General features: G+C 30.0%; 1 protein-coding gene across 2 annotated transcripts in view; it reads right to left on the bottom strand.

The window, feature by feature from the left end:
* The window catches only part of immp1l (inner mitochondrial membrane peptidase subunit 1), a 52,698-nt gene that overhangs the window by 11,181 nt on the left and 24,722 nt on the right, over positions 1 to 16,795 (bottom strand). For both annotated transcript variants that reach the window (XR_003049667.1, XM_017032533.2), the window contains exon 5: positions 15,110 to 15,213. Coding sequence is in view for 1 of the 2 variants with exons in the window: in XM_017032533.2 (XP_016888022.1) it covers positions 15,110 to 15,213 (104 nt within the window). In the remaining variant the exon portion in view is untranslated. The remainder of the gene's footprint in view (positions 1 to 15,109; positions 15,214 to 16,795) is intronic.

The raw sequence follows: 16,795 nt of genomic DNA, 5'->3' as shown, positions 1-16,795 counted from the left end.
AAAATTAAAATTGCAAATGTTAAAAAATACCTAGTTCATATATTGTAGTTTAGGGTTAGAGCATATACTAGAGTAATACTCCGTATTAAAAGGATTAAACAGACATCAGTAGGTTTTTGGTGTGAAACAATTACATTTTAAAACCTTCAAACGTTATTTAAAATATAAAGTAATGTAAGATAATGTGCATTTAATTCAAAATAAAAATTGAGAAAACCCCAGAGAAAATTGAGTTTAAAAAGACTAGACTATTTTAGAAAAATACATATTATTTGTTAATCCACACCTGCTGTTCAATAAACCTGACAAATGTGAAGTGAAGTTTGGCTGTTTTTTCCCATCTTCTGTTTTCTAGATTGTTCTAATTAAATTGCACCTGTGGACGTCCACAGTCGATCTCTTACTGATGACGCTGGATATTTCTGTATAGACAACTATGAAAACAAACTGACTAAAAAGATCAAAGAAGATGAGTGTTTTTGAATAAGCACGACCAAATAAAGAACCTGGAGCTAATACAATGATATTTAGACAAAAACATTGAAGTGTTGTGGTGGATTTTTCCTGGTTTTACTGGACAGGTTTGACTTCAACCCTGGCTCAGACTGACACACTTTGTGTGTGTGTGTGTGTGTGCGTGTGTATTTTCACCCCCAGGCAGAGAGCTAATTAAGGACCTCTCATTTTATTTACTGTCAGCTCTCAAGCACTTTGTGTGTGTGTGTGTGTGTGCCAGTTTTAAATGCCCATGTTCTCAGTTACACCAGTTTAGCCAGGCCTTTGCCATTTTATCCACCTTCAGCCGGTGGCTGCGTGACAGTGACCATAATTCATCGATTTAAACTGGAGACGGACTACACCACTATCACAAATGCCTTAAAAAAAGGCAAAAAAAAAAAAAAAAAATCACAAACTTCACCCGAAATTATATTTGTTTAAAAACAAAACTGATTGTCCTGGTCTGGTACTTACTGTTGTTGCTGTAAAAATATTTTTATATTATTATATTATCAAGCATGGACAAAATCTCAACACACACACACACACGATGATAAAAGAACCTGTGTTCTTTCGAGGTACTGCAGCCCACCCTCCATCCACACAGACAGCTGTGTCCCCTGCCTCACCTACAACAGTCAACGCACCATAACGTCCTCCCAGACCCTGACGGAAGGAGCCACACATTTGGTCTTTTCTTGGTATTTTAGATTTTAAATAAATAAATAAATAAATAAATAAATAAATAAATAAATAAATAAATAAATAAATAAATAAATAAATAAATAAATAAATAAATAAATAAATAAATAAATAAATAAATAAATAAATAAATAAATAAATAAATAAATAAATAAATAAATAAATAAATAAATAAATAAATAAATAAATAAATAAATAAATAAATAAATAAATAAATAAATAAATAAATAAATAAATAAATAAATAAATAAATAAATAAATAAATAAATAAATAAATAAATAAATAAATAAATAAATAAATAAATAAATAAATAAATAAATAAATAAATAAATAAATAAATAAATAAATAAATAAATAAATAAATAAATAAATAAATAAATAAATAAATAAATAAATAAATAAATAAATAAATAAATAAATAAATAAATAAATAAATAAATAAATAAATAAATAAATAAATAAATAAATAAATAAATAAATAAATAAATAAATAAATAAATAAATAAATAAATAAATAAATAAATAAATAAATAAATAAATAAATAAATAAATAAATAAATAAATAAATAAATAAATAAATAAATAAATAAATAAATAAATAAATAAATAAATAAATAAATAAATAAATAAATAAATAAATAAATAAATAAATAAATAAATAAATAAATAAATAAATAAATAAATAAATAAATAAATAAATAAATAAATAAATAAATAAATAAATAAATAAATAAATAAATAAATAAATAAATAAATAAATAAATAAATAAATAAATAAATAAATAAATAAATAAATAAATAAATAAATAAATAAATAAATAAATAAATAAATAAATAAATAAATAAATAAATAAATAAATAAATAAATAAATAAATAAATAAATAAATAAATAAATAAATAAATAAATAAATAAATAAATAAATAAATAAATAAATAAATAAATAAATAAATAAATAAATAAATAAATAAATAAATAAATAAATAAATAAATAAATAAATAAATAAATAAATAAATAAATAAATAAATAAATAAATAAATAAATAAATAAATAAATAAATAAATAAATAAATAAATAAATAAATAAATAAATAAATAAATAAATAAATAAATAAATAAATAAATAAATAAATAAATAAATAAATAAATAAATAAATAAATAAATAAATAAATAAATAAATAAATAAATAAATAAATAAATAAATAAATAAATAAATAAATAAATAAATAAATAAATAAATAAATAAATAAATAAATAAATAAATAAATAAATAAATAAATAAATAAATAAATAAATAAATAAATAAATAAATAAATAAATAAATAAATAAATAAATAAATAAATAAATAAATAAATAAATAAATAAATAAATAAATAAATAAATAAATAAATAAATAAATAAATAAATAAATAAATAAATAAATAAATAAATAAATAAATAAATAAATAAATAAATAAATAAATAAATAAATAAATAAATAAATAAATAAATAAATAAATAAATAAATAAATAAATAAATAAATAAATAAATAAATAAATAAATAAATAAATAAATAAATAAATAAATAAATAAATAAATAAATAAATAAATAAATAAATAAATAAATAAATAAATAAATAAATAAATAAATAAATAAATAAATAAATAAATAAATAAATAAATAAATAAATAAATAAATAAATAAATAAATAAATAAATAAATAAATAAATAAATAAATAAATAAATAAATAAATAAATAAATAAATAAATAAATAAATAAATAAATAAATAAATAAATAAATAAATAAATAAATAAATAAATAAATAAATAAATAAATAAATAAATAAATAAATAAATAAATAAATAAATAAATAAATAAATAAATAAATAAATAAATAAATAAATAAATAAATAAATAAATAAATAAATAAATAAATAAATAAATAAATAAATAAATAAATAAATAAATAAATAAATAAATAAATAAATAAATAAATAAATAAATAAATAAATAAATAAATAAATAAATAAATAAATAAATAAATAAATAAATAAATAAATAAATAAATAAATAAATAAATAAATAAATAAATAAATAAATAAATAAATAAATAAATAAATAAATAAATAAATAAATAAATAAATAAATAAATAAATAAATAAATAAATAAATAAATAAATAAATAAATAAATAAATAAATAAATAAATAAATAAATAAATAAATAAATAAATAAATAAATAAATAAATAAATAAATAAATAAATAAATAAATAAATAAATAAATAAATAAATAAATAAATAAATAAATAAATAAATAAATAAATAAATAAATAAATAAATAAATAAATAAATAAATAAATAAATAAATAAATAAATAAATAAATAAATAAATAAATAAATAAATAAATAAATAAATAAATAAATAAATAAATAAATAAATAAATAAATAAATAAATAAATAAATAAATAAATAAATAAATAAATAAATAAATAAATAAATAAATAAATAAATAAATAAATAAATAAATAAATAAATAAATAAATAAATAAATAAATAAATAAATAAATAAATAAATAAATAAATAAATAAATAAATAAATAAATAAATAAATAAATAAATAAATAAATAAATAAATAAATAAATAAATAAATAAATAAATAAATAAATAAATAAATAAATAAATAAATAAATAAATAAATAAATAAATAAATAAATAAATAAATAAATAAATAAATAAATAAATAAATAAATAAATAAATAAATAAATAAATAAATAAATAAATAAATAAATAAATAAATAAATAAATAAATAAATAAATAAATAAATAAATAAATAAATAAATAAATAAATAAATAAATAAATAAATAAATAAATAAATAAATAAATAAATAAATAAATAAATAAATAAATAAATAAATAAATAAATAAATAAATAAATAAATAAATAAATAAATAAATAAATAAATAAATAAATAAATAAATAAATAAATAAATAAATAAATAAATAAATAAATAAATAAATAAATAAATAAATAAATAAATAAATAAATAAATAAATAAATAAATAAATAAATAAATAAATAAATAAATAAATAAATAAATAAATAAATAAATAAATAAATAAATAAATAAATAAATAAATAAATAAATAAATAAATAAATAAATAAATAAATAAATAAATAAATAAATAAATAAATAAATAAATAAATAAATAAATAAATAAATAAATAAATAAATAAATAAATAAATAAATAAATAAATAAATAAATAAATAAATAAATAAATAAATAAATAAATAAATAAATAAATAAATAAATAAATAAATAAATAAATAAATAAATAAATAAATAAATAAATAAATAAATAAATAAATAAATAAATAAATAAATAAATAAATAAATAAATAAATAAATAAATAAATAAATAAATAAATAAATAAATAAATAAATAAATAAATAAATAAATAAATAAATAAATAAATAAATAAATAAATAAATAAATAAATAAATAAATAAATAAATAAATAAATAAATAAATAAATAAATAAATAAATAAATAAATAAATAAATAAATAAATAAATAAATAAATAAATAAATAAATAAATAAATAAATAAATAAATAAATAAATAAATAAATAAATAAATAAATAAATAAATAAATAAATAAATAAATAAATAAATAAATAAATAAATAAATAAATAAATAAATAAATAAATAAATAAATAAATAAATAAATAAATAAATAAATAAATAAATAAATAAATAAATAAATAAATAAATAAATAAATAAATAAATAAATAAATAAATAAATAAATAAATAAATAAATAAATAAATAAATAAATAAATAAATAAATAAATAAATAAATAAATAAATAAATAAATAAATAAATAAATAAATAAATAAATAAATAAATAAATAAATAAATAAATAAATAAATAAATAAATAAATAAATAAATAAATAAATAAATAAATAAATAAATAAATAAATAAATAAATAAATAAATAAATAAATAAATAAATAAATAAATAAATAAATAAATAAATAAATAAATAAATAAATAAATAAATAAATAAATAAATAAATAAATAAATAAATAAATAAATAAATAAATAAATAAATAAATAAATAAATAAATAAATAAATAAATAAATAAATAAATAAATAAATAAATAAATAAATAAATAAATAAATAAATAAATAAATAAATAAATAAATAAATAAATAAATAAATAAATAAATAAATAAATAAATAAATAAATAAATAAATAAATAAATAAATAAATAAATAACTGACTGTCCAAGTTAAAGCAGTAAACTTTGTGGAACACCACAGAAAAGTGACTCTACTAGTAACGGAGTCATCACCAGCGGTGACAGTCGAGGTTGTTCCTGTCAAGTACAGGGAGAACCACTTGAGAACAGTTGATGGAACCGTCTCAGCCGCGGGGACGCAGCCAGGGCTTTGATTATGTGCTGCAGCGGTGTCTGACAGTGACGATGCTGTACCCGCTGATGACCCCAGTGACCCGGAAGGTAAGGCGTGGTCCACACAGCTGTGGTCACTGCGGTGATCACACACACACTGTGTAATTAATGCACACACACTTTTTTTTTTTAAACGTCTGCCTATATACGTGTGCACGTGGACACCGGCGGGTTACAGGGGCCTCGCCTGCTTATTACAACCAAACAGTGAGTTACAATTTGACAACAGAGAGCTCTGGGTAATTTCCCATCATGCCTCATCAGGAACAGTGGGGAGCCGAGAGCCCTGCCACATCAGCTCACACTCGGACCTGGGCGGAAAATTACCATCATTTAACAGCAGCGTGTGAGAGAGAGAAAGAGGGGACGCTGCTGACAGACAATAGGACGGTGGTGAAAATAGTCAGTGGTAAAAGACACATCTGATGAATAGAAAATGGAGATGTCGGACTAGTAAATGCCAAAATCATGAGGTTTGTGTCGATGAAGAGAGCCGGAGCCGTCTCCTGTACTAAATAACAAATCTATAACACAATTTCACCTGGACAAAAGTCTCTGGAAAAAAACAAACAAACAAAAAAACAGCTACAAGTGCCTCATCTTTCTTTACCGGTGAGTCCGTCTGGTCTGGTGTGGCTCTCATTAGTGAGAAGCTGTGATTGTATTGGATTGAACAGGGACTCAGTATTGATCTGACCAACTCTCTGAGGACTAATGTAATCACTGTCCTCCTCCTGGACGGCTTTGGAGGGCAGGTGGTGGAGCAGCGGATTAGCAGACAGGTGGAGGGAATACAGCCACAGACAGTGTCAGTGATAACACATCGGCTACGGTATAACATCACAACAGAAATGATAACGTTAGTGTGAAGGTGATTTGTCACATTTCAGCACCTTTGTCACGTATTTAAAATTTGGTGAATTCTAACTTTTTTTTAATTACAAAAAAAAATCTGATTGTTTCTAGGAGAGTTGGTCGTTCATTTCCTGATAATACAAAACAGTACATTAAAGCCAAACTTTTAGCTACATCTGAGCTAATTACACTACCATTTTAATAGTATCCGGTAATATGGTGGTATATTTTTGTAATTACTGAGCTATTGTAAACTACTCTTCCTGTGCCGAGCTATTGGTTTAGCATTTTTGGCTAGCTAAAGGCTGCTAACTGATTGACACATTGATACATTGACACATAATTTTTTTATGAGTCTTTGCTTCGTTGTCCTGACAAGTGAGTTTAATTTTTTTTATGAGTCTTTGCTTCGTTGTCATAGTTCCAGCATGTCTGTTATTGTTTGGCTATTTTTCACTACTCCCCCGTCACCCCCCCCACACCCCCTCTTCCCTCCCAGTATTCCTGAAGCAAAAGGAATTATGAATATTTACTTCAGATACACAGATAAGAGAGAGAGAGAGAGAGAGGGAGAGAAAGAGGGAGAGAGAGGGAGAGAGATTGCATGGATGACCCAGTTGGGTTTGTGCCAGTTCTGGGGAGAGCCCGGAGCCAAAGTGTAGATCTGGACACACACACACACACACACACATGCACGCACCATCTGGTCCCATGCCTTTTAATAACTGAAACAAGGCACAAGACGTAGGCAGCATGGTGCACGGTTTCCCATCAGCCCGGCCGTGGGCGAGCAGTAAGTAACAGTCCTGCAGTAACAGTAGCCCTGAGGACAGGAAGTACACCCAGTATTACAGGTGGAGGTGGAGGCACAGCTGGCTCAGTGTGTACGACTGTGGTTTCTAATGCCATGTTGTTGTGGTTCCTCTGTGTCTTGGACCCCTGCTGTGGACAGAAGACAGTCCGACTTTTGATCCTGACACCTGCGTCTTACTGCAGTGTCTGTGCGCTTTCTCTGCCCTCTGATGTGGATCCAGGAACTAATGGAATGTGAAAGAGACAGACGGGCTACCGGTCTGAAAAACACTGCCCTCCACACAAACACACACACACACACACACACACGTAGGTGTGTTTCTATTTCAGCTACGCTTATGGGGTCACTTTTGAAGAAAGTAATATTGTTTCTGTGGACATTTTTCAGGTCCACACTGTGGACGAGTCCAAGATTTAGTTTGGAATAAGGGTTAGAATTAGAGGATGTAGGGTCAAGATATGGAGAAATACAATTTTTTAAATTTAGAGTAAAATGAAAACAACTTTGACATATTTGACATATAAAGTCTTATTTTAAGTAGAATTTGTATAGGTATAAAAACATACCTGTGAAAATACAAATATTTAAATATTAGTTTGATATCAAAGAAATAATCAAACAATATGTTAAGATAATTTTATATATTTTTTATGTTATAAGAATTATAATTTCTTAATAGCTGATTTTAAATATTAAATATTTTATTGTGACATTGATTTAAAATTCTTTAAAAGTCTTTTTGTAAAATTTAAATTTTTTAAATTCAGTTTCTCTTTGGAATACTGACAGTTGTTTTTATTGCGATGATTGGTAACTACACAAAAAGGAGTTAATTCATTTCTTTATTTTTTTTTTTAGAAATCTGTGTTACTATCATTTTAAACATGAACATGTCAATACATTTATTCTTTTTTATTTTTTGCTGTTATCTAGATTTTTGGTTAAAATATACAGTATGGTCATAATCTAATAATCATCATTGTGCTTCAGAGATTTAAAAAAAAAAGAGTTGTAAGCTTATTATAACTCTTGATATTATTTTTTTTTAATAATCTTCTTTTTCTTTTTTTTCTTTTTTAGATTAAAAGTGGTTTTCCCGTCCTGTAACCTTGAGCTGTAATGTACAGGTCAATCCCACCACCACTTCACTTCTGTCTCCCTGGTTCTGCACAGAGTCTAAAGGTCTGAAGGGGTGTTTACAACTCAACTAATCTGACTTCAAAACCAGATTAACTCTGGAGGACATCAAAGGAAGGCGCGTGATGGCCCCACTGATCCCAGTATGGAGGGGATGTATGATAGACCAGAAACCCAGCCAGAGGCCTCCAGGCACATGGGAAGAAACGAGAGGAGACTGGAAACGTCTGCGATGGTGTGACGACTGTCTCACTCTGGTAAAACAGGTCTGTTTTTCACCGATGAACTTAACCTACATCAGATGTCAAAGGTCAGTGAAGGTCACCATTCTCTGTGAAACTGGGGCTTTTTCTGCACCGTGACACTTGTACAAGTCCTAAAATTAATCATGATTAACTGAGATGAATCAACATTTCAAAATATGATATTTTTCTGTATCTTGCTGGAACAGAAGCAGCAGGTGGGCGTTTCACACCTGATTTTAGTTATGGCTAGGCCAGTGGTGATATACAGTACATTACAGTACAGTAAAGTACAGTAGAAATGTATTAGGCTGATAATTACATTACAACTGTTTTTCTTTCCCCTTTTTCTTTTTCAAGTATTTTGACAAAACATAGAGAACTCCAAACTTATTCTCTAAAAAAAAATTACTGCAGAATTCAAGGCTGCTGGACTTGTTGCCTGGCCACAGGAGGGCGCCTGCACCAGTGACAACTTCTAGGGTCGGGCTAAAATATATAATTTGTATATTTATCTACTCAAAACATAAACAGCAAAAGTTACAGACTGAATTTACTGACTATGGGTTTGAAGATGGATGGCATTCCAACCCGGGAGACGTCACCTGACTTCCTGAATCGCCTCAAACGTCAAACTGTAGATGACATCTACTTTGCTCTACTGTACTGTACATCGTCTGTAAATTATCAGTATTTTAGAAATTTCTTCAGAAACCGGTGAACCACGATCTATCAGCCAACTGACCTGATTCAGATTGGAAGTAGTTGTTGCTATAATTCCACAAATATCAATTGGTTTGTACAAACAAGATACTAAAATGGTTGTTGCTATAATTCGGAAAAAATCAATTGGTTTGTACAAACAAGATACTAATATTTCATCACTGTATAGTGAACGATTGTAAGATTGTGAATTACGTTTCAGCATCGAGTTTGAAAAGTAGGCGAAGTCCGCTAACGACTGCTTCAATCTGGGCTCCGTGATTCCCATCAACTACAAACACGAGCCTGTGCTTATTTCCACAAACACATTCATTATAATCTGATGGCCGCATGTTGAAGCACAGCTTCAGAAAGTGGACAAAAAGTCTCTGCTCTAATGATGAACAGTTCATTTTTAATAAGACTTGAATGAAGCCCAGGAATCTGCCCAGGAGAAGAGACAGGCAAGGTTAAAAAAAAGAAAAGGCGGTAATAAATGAACACGGTGGAGATACGTCTGACATTAATTGTCAACCAGAGGTCGCGGTTCATTAAATTACCATTAAAGAGTTTGACAAAATAAATTTGTGCTCAGTGAAGTATAACAGCTTTGTGAGGTAAAAATGTATAAATAACCGTAATAACTGTGGCTGTGTTTTTGTCAGACCTATTAATATCAGATGGAGTCCATTTTCAGCGACGTTATCCAGGGGTTCACGCCATTAACAGATGTATTCTTCCTCCTCCGTGAACACGTAGAAATAATGCATATTAGAATGAATCCTCATGAAATACAGAGCCTGGCCAGAACGAGGGTCGGAAGATTTGACAGAGCAGAGCTGAGAGCAGCCGTGGTAGTACTGTATTTACAGTACTACGGAATGTACAGTACTTCAGTACAACACTACTACAGCCTGTATTATCAAGCACACACTTACACACGTGGACAAAATTGTTGGTACCCCTCAGTTAAAGAAGGGAAAACCCACAATTCTCACTGAAATCACTTGAAACTTACAAAAGTAACAATAAATAAAAATTTATTGAAAATTAAATAATCAAAATTAGCCATTCATGTGTGTGTCCATGTCCACATGCAGTACCAGACACCAGAGAGAGACTCAAGTGGACACAGTGATTCCCCCAGGTGCATGTTGGGTAAGTCTCGAATAATGCGTAGTGACAGTGAACAGAAGGAGGCGATTTCTGCTCATGTCATTTCCTCTTTTTCTTCTCGCTTCCTGCTTGGTGTCAACAGGACTTTAAACTGCTGTTTGTTCAGCTGCGTGTCAGGGTCAGTGCCTGACTTTGTTTCATTCACTTTTTTGTTTGTTTGTCTGTCTCTCTCTGTGTGATTTCATTGCTGTGATATGACTCCATCACTCAGGTTGTCACTTCACAGTAACCTAATTGGTCAGAAAACTATTATTTATTTACAGCTGATAATTTTTCATCGTTCATCAATGCCACAGTGATGAGCAGAGCAATTAAATATCCGTCCACTGGGAGGCAGCAATTTGCTATAGAAACAAAAAAATAAAGACTAAAGGGTCCCCTACACTGTCTTTCTTGAATTCCTGCAAGTATATCAACATTGTGTTCAACTAAACAGGCCCATGTTCCATACTGAGTAATAGTGGGTAATACTGAAACCAGAAGACCAATACATTTTATTGTGTGAATTTTTTATGTTTGTGGTATTTTATTTATTTGTACCATGGGACTTTTTATAATATACAATATGTAATTTTATCACAATTATTTTTTCAAATATGCCTTTCCCAGAATGATCATTTCACCTACAGAATTAAATAAAAGGAACAAGTATATATATACATATAAACCTTCAGTCAAGGTAACAACACTCAGACAACACTGTCCCACTGAGTCACTACACTAAGGACCGGCACACAGTCTCGTCTCCACCAGACAGCAAAGCCCCGGGGCCTCCGGTCTTCAGCCATGACACTGTAGCAGGTCTGTTCTGCTGTTCCAGGAAGCCTCAGATGAGCAGGAAGCCCCTGGACATCGCCGCTAATCACTCAGCCCTAAACAAGCAGCTTTTTAAATCACCTCAGAGAGAAAAGAACCAGGAGACATTTACAGAGCAGGCAGCCAAACAAGGCCCCAGGCCTCCAACCAATTTAAATCCCAATTACTTTTTTTTTTTTTCAAACGCTCTCACGAGGTTAAAGCGTGTGTCTGTGTAAGTTTGTCGTGCATGTTTGTGTTTACGTTTTATGGATTGCATGTCTGTGGACTGCCAGCACAACCAGCCTTTGTAAACAAAGGTCATTCCCTGTGTGCTATTGTTTGGATTAGAGTCAGTGATTCAGTCAGTCAGCCCAGCCTGGTCTGGGACCAGTAGAGAACTGGATTATTGTCAAAGGATTTTTACACTTATCATCGTTACACATTCAACAGCCAGGATTCAGTCATACTGTACTGTGACAATTAATGTTGACTGTCCTGCTACCTTTTTACTCACTTTAACATTGTTTAATTAGCATTTAGCAATTGATGCTATATTTTAGAGAAAAACAACAAAGTTATTTTTGAGATAATGTAATTTTAAACTATAGTTTAAAATTCATTATCAAAGTTTGACCTAATTTTGCTAAGTTGGATGTTTAGTGGTAAAATTTCCATATTTTGTATCGACTATATTTTAGTTAATAGTTCTGTTTTGACTGCATATCTATATCTATCTATAATTAATATAATTAATTTACTTTGTATAATTTAAATGGTATATTTAGTACCTCATAACTATATATATATAGTTAATTATATAACTATATATAGAGAGTAAATTTATATACTGTAAATGTATTGGGTAATTGGTTATTTTCTGAGCTGGATGTGAATAAAATGATTTTTATTTGCAAAATGTATGAATTCTTTCTCTCTTTTCTAAAGAAATAGAAACTTTCATCTCTGAGGCTAAACACATGTTTGTGTGTAGTGTTTAGTGCCGTTAGTAATGTTTAGAAAAAGGCTAAAGCCAAAAGCACACAAACTCCCACCAAAGGCCTCACCTTTACATAAAGGTCATCAGTGGCAACCTGACTTGACCTCTGGGATTCACAGGTGAGACCTCATGACTTTGAAATGCCCCACCCTTGCCCTCCCAGCCAACCCCTCTGTCTTTATCTTAAACACACACACACACACTCACACACACACAACCACTGAGAGCAGGTCACCATGTGTTGTTTTACACCAACAGGACAGATGGGATTTGGAGAAGAAGACTTCGGCCACATGCACCACGTAAGTAAAAATGCAGCGTTGCTAATTATTTGATGATCACAACTGAGAAGTGAAAACATGAGCACAAACACGTGCACATGCAGTAAATAAGGCCTAAAACACAACATTATATCGACAGAATACCGTGGAACAGGAGCTGCTGGTGCTCACAGCAGTGTGTGTCCACTGACGATGAGAGACACAGCTCCTGCTCCATTTTACAACAAACCTCTAGGTGGCAGTCTTGTCATTTCAACCTCTGTCTGTGATGCCGCTTCAACAACTCAAAACACAAAAACTCATCAGCGGCAGTGACAGCGAACTGTGGTTGAGCCTCAAAATGAAACCAGTCCATCAGTTGAGGCTCAAAATGATACCAGTCCATCAGATCAAAAGTGACAGACAGTTGTTTTGTGCTTTCAAACTAATTCACCTAAAACACCGACGTATGGTTCAGAGACAGAGGCTCTGTCTGATAGACAAAAGTCTGAGCTGGAGGTGGAGGAGATGAAGATGAAGATGCTGAGATCTTCACTGGGAGTGACCAGGATGGACAGGGTCAGAAATGAGCAGCTCAGAGGGACAGTTAAGGTGGAGATGGTTTGGAGATGTGCTGAAGAAAAACGGTGGAGATGGAGGTAAGAGACAACAGAAAGTTAGAGAAGGTGAAGATGGAGATTGGAGATGTGCTGAGGAGAAATGGTGGAGATGGAGGTAAGAGACAACAGAGAAAGAACCAAAGAAGAGTCATAGACATCAAACTGTAGTCATTAAGAAAGCAGTTCTGTGATGTGACGTTAAGTTAGTGACGGTTATATGAAACACTCACTTGTTATTATGAAATGAATTGTGTTTAATTATATAATTATAATTATTTTATGAGCTACTAGGTTTTAATTGTGTTTAATTATATAATTATTTTATGAGCTACTAGGTTTGGACAGTTTTCTAAGAAAGCGTTTATGCTCTGTGATAAACACGAGGGGCCACGAAATGTGTCATGGAAATAACAGTTGACAACTGTCAAGAGTACTATAAAGGTTTGGTCAAAACTTGGAACAAAAATCACTTCACTCACAGAAAACATTTACATTTAGCTTCAGTACGACTACAAGTTGTTTTTAAATCTAAATATAGTCACAAAAAAGAAGAAATTTGAAAAAAAAGCCAAAAGTAGCAACACGCTATGTATTTTCCATCTCAGGGTACATTTGAAAGATGTGGAGTTCCACGCTAATATTAGAAGAAATAAAAGTTTATGGAGAAGGTGTAGAAGTACAAGAGGCAGGAGAAAATGATGGAGAAGAAGAAGAAGAGAAGAGGAAGAAAAAGAATATGGAGTAAAAGGAGGGGATGGAGAAGAAGAAGAAAAGAAGAGAAGAGAAAGAAAAAGAATATGGAGTAAAAGGAGGAGAAGATGAAGACCAACAACAACAAGAATATATAACAGTCTCATGATCAGACTCATTATTGCCTCTCTCAGTTGGGAGCAGTGCATCATGGGTACTCCCTCCACTGTGATGTGACACCTTTGGAGACAGTGAATTATAGACACATGCAGCAGGTTTCCTACAACAATACACCAGAACCTTTTCCAACAGCCGGCCCTCCATTCATCCACAGACTCCAAACACAGCAGCAACACCCCTCACTCACTGCTACATGACATTTCACTCCCTAGCCAAGTGTCTCCTCCCCCACATACACACACTCATATATATACACACAGGTTTATCAGTGCAGGCCTAGGTGCAGTATGTTTTCATTACTTCAATCTAAGAAAGTAAATTTAGCTAAAGGCTTGCCATGAGTAGCTTTAAAGTGATATATCTATAAAGACAGAAATTGCTACATGTGACCAAAAATTAAAATAAAAAAAATAACGGTAATCTGTAACCAAAACCCAGTCAAGAATTAGGTAAAAAAGAATAAAAATTGAATCTGAATTTTTTTCCGAAATGACCTGTAACGCAATCCAAAAACACACACCAATGTGAAGAGGATCTGGACTGCAGGCAGGCCAGTCAAGAACACACACTACACACCTCAATCAGCCACACATTTATATTGTGTTTAGAATGAGTCATGTGATTCTCCTCAGTCCTCAGTCAGAGGATGTCCTTTAAACAACATTCTTATCATAAAAATGTCCTCAGTCTTCAACAGAGGGCGATCTTTAAACAACATTCTTATCATAAAAATGGAAAGCCGCGCCTCAGTGGCTCAATCTATGGTCATAACGATTCTCATCCAATGGTCACTGATGCAACAACACGTCTATACAGATGCTTCAGGGAGTAAATAGTACCACAATCTTTTTTAACTGTTGGAACTTACGAGTACAAATTCAAAAGAGCAGATGAGTACAGGAAGTAGGATTATGGTTTACTACCAATGATAGAAACGTTAAAGTCCTCAGTGAACCTACCTGTTCAGGGATCTCAGATTCAGGCTCGGTTTCAATGCTGCAACATGAGCTGAATGTTTCGAGTCCATTCTCCTCCCGCAGCATCCTGCTCCCCGTCCACAGGCCTGAGTGGAAAGAAAACGCTGCTAAAACCCGACAAGAGTCACATTTAACATCTTTGCTTTTGGTATTTATACACACTGGCTACCAGAGACACCTCCTTACACCCATGGTTTTCCCTCCTTCCTTGGCTGCAGGACTGTGGGTGCACCTGGACTCACTCCCCAGCAGAGTCGGAGTTTTTTGCTCTGACAGCTAACACTGCTCGCTGTGCACTGATTGTCTTATCTGCCCATTTATCACAGTTGAATTGGAACCAGCCTTGCCTGAAACCTGCTTTCAGACTCCGTTCGGGTGACTTGGGATGCATGATGCCGCAATTGCTCAGCTACCACTGATGGTGGTGCAAATGGTTTCTGGGACGGTCCAACAAAACATTGTGTGTTGCATAACTGACTACGTACCGATAACGATGACATCTGACTTGACGCTAAGGCGCCAGGTTGGCCCCGTGACACACATTAATGAACACACACACACACTGTAACAACACGTGGGCCCAGTGTAAGGGCTCTGAGCAGAAACAAAAGAGGAACTTCAGAGAACTGAACCCCTCAGCTGGTACAGTGGAGTTCAACATGCTCTCATCTTACTCACACATTTACATTAACATCACCTTTGGATGTTCTACAGTTCAGGATGAACTCAAAGATGCAGAACAGCATCGAAGGTAAAGTCTTGGTGCTGTGATGATGGTGCCTAGGACTGGTATGGACCTGTCAGAGGACACATTTCATTGTGCTGTGCATCAGTGACAATAATTCACGTGTTTCTCTTTTACCTGCGAGTCTAATTTACTTGACATAATGCAGTGTTGACAGGACTTATCACATCAGGCTGTACGTCCGTCAGAACAACTCTGTTATCTTTACTGAGTTCTCTTCTCCTACATGGGAAAAGTATTATCACTCCTCAGGAGATCCAGGACCAAAACTTGTGTGTGGAGCGTCAGACTTTTCAATTTCAAAGACTTCCCTTTATGAACAGGTTGCCTTTGGTGAGATCTGTGAAAGATAAACATTAAATATGCATCCGGATCTTCTGCTCAGGCGAGTGAACTGAATCTGTATGAATGGCTAATGTGTTGCTGTGACTGCGAGCAAGTGCGAGATTGATCACTCATTACGATATCTGCTCCATTGGCCATTAACACCCGCGAGGAGACTAACCACTGCCCCCGTCACTGGGGTTAAATTGAGAGTGAACAAGTGACTATGTGTGTGTTTGTGTGTGCAACAGGGCACGAGGGAGGATTGGCAGTTGCAAAATCCAAACACGGTCAACTACAGGCTGGCTGCTGGAATGACGGTGGCGGAGAGTGGGTTCAGGTGTCGTGCCATACAGGGGTCGTACAATGCACCTCTACTGTTTCCCACCAGGGAGGCTGCCATTTGTGTTTATCACACTCACTAACCACAGTTTGGCCACAACGCCACGGATAAAAGTGCAGATGTCTCTTTAATGGGAGAAAATCATACGTGTGATAATATTAGCCTTCAAACCGCAGGCATCTACGTTCACGTTCCTGTGACCTTTGCCCCCCCGATGGTCCATTCACTGCTGGTCATTGAGTAAAACAAAGCCACA

This window comes from Cynoglossus semilaevis, chromosome 5 (genome assembly GCF_000523025.1).
Source record: "Cynoglossus semilaevis isolate Cse_v1.0 chromosome 5, Cse_v1.0, whole genome shotgun sequence".
Taxonomy (NCBI): Eukaryota; Metazoa; Chordata; class Actinopteri; order Pleuronectiformes; family Cynoglossidae; genus Cynoglossus; species Cynoglossus semilaevis.
The sequence above is the reverse complement of the archived record's forward strand: the minus strand, read 5'-3'. Positions and strand labels throughout refer to the sequence as shown.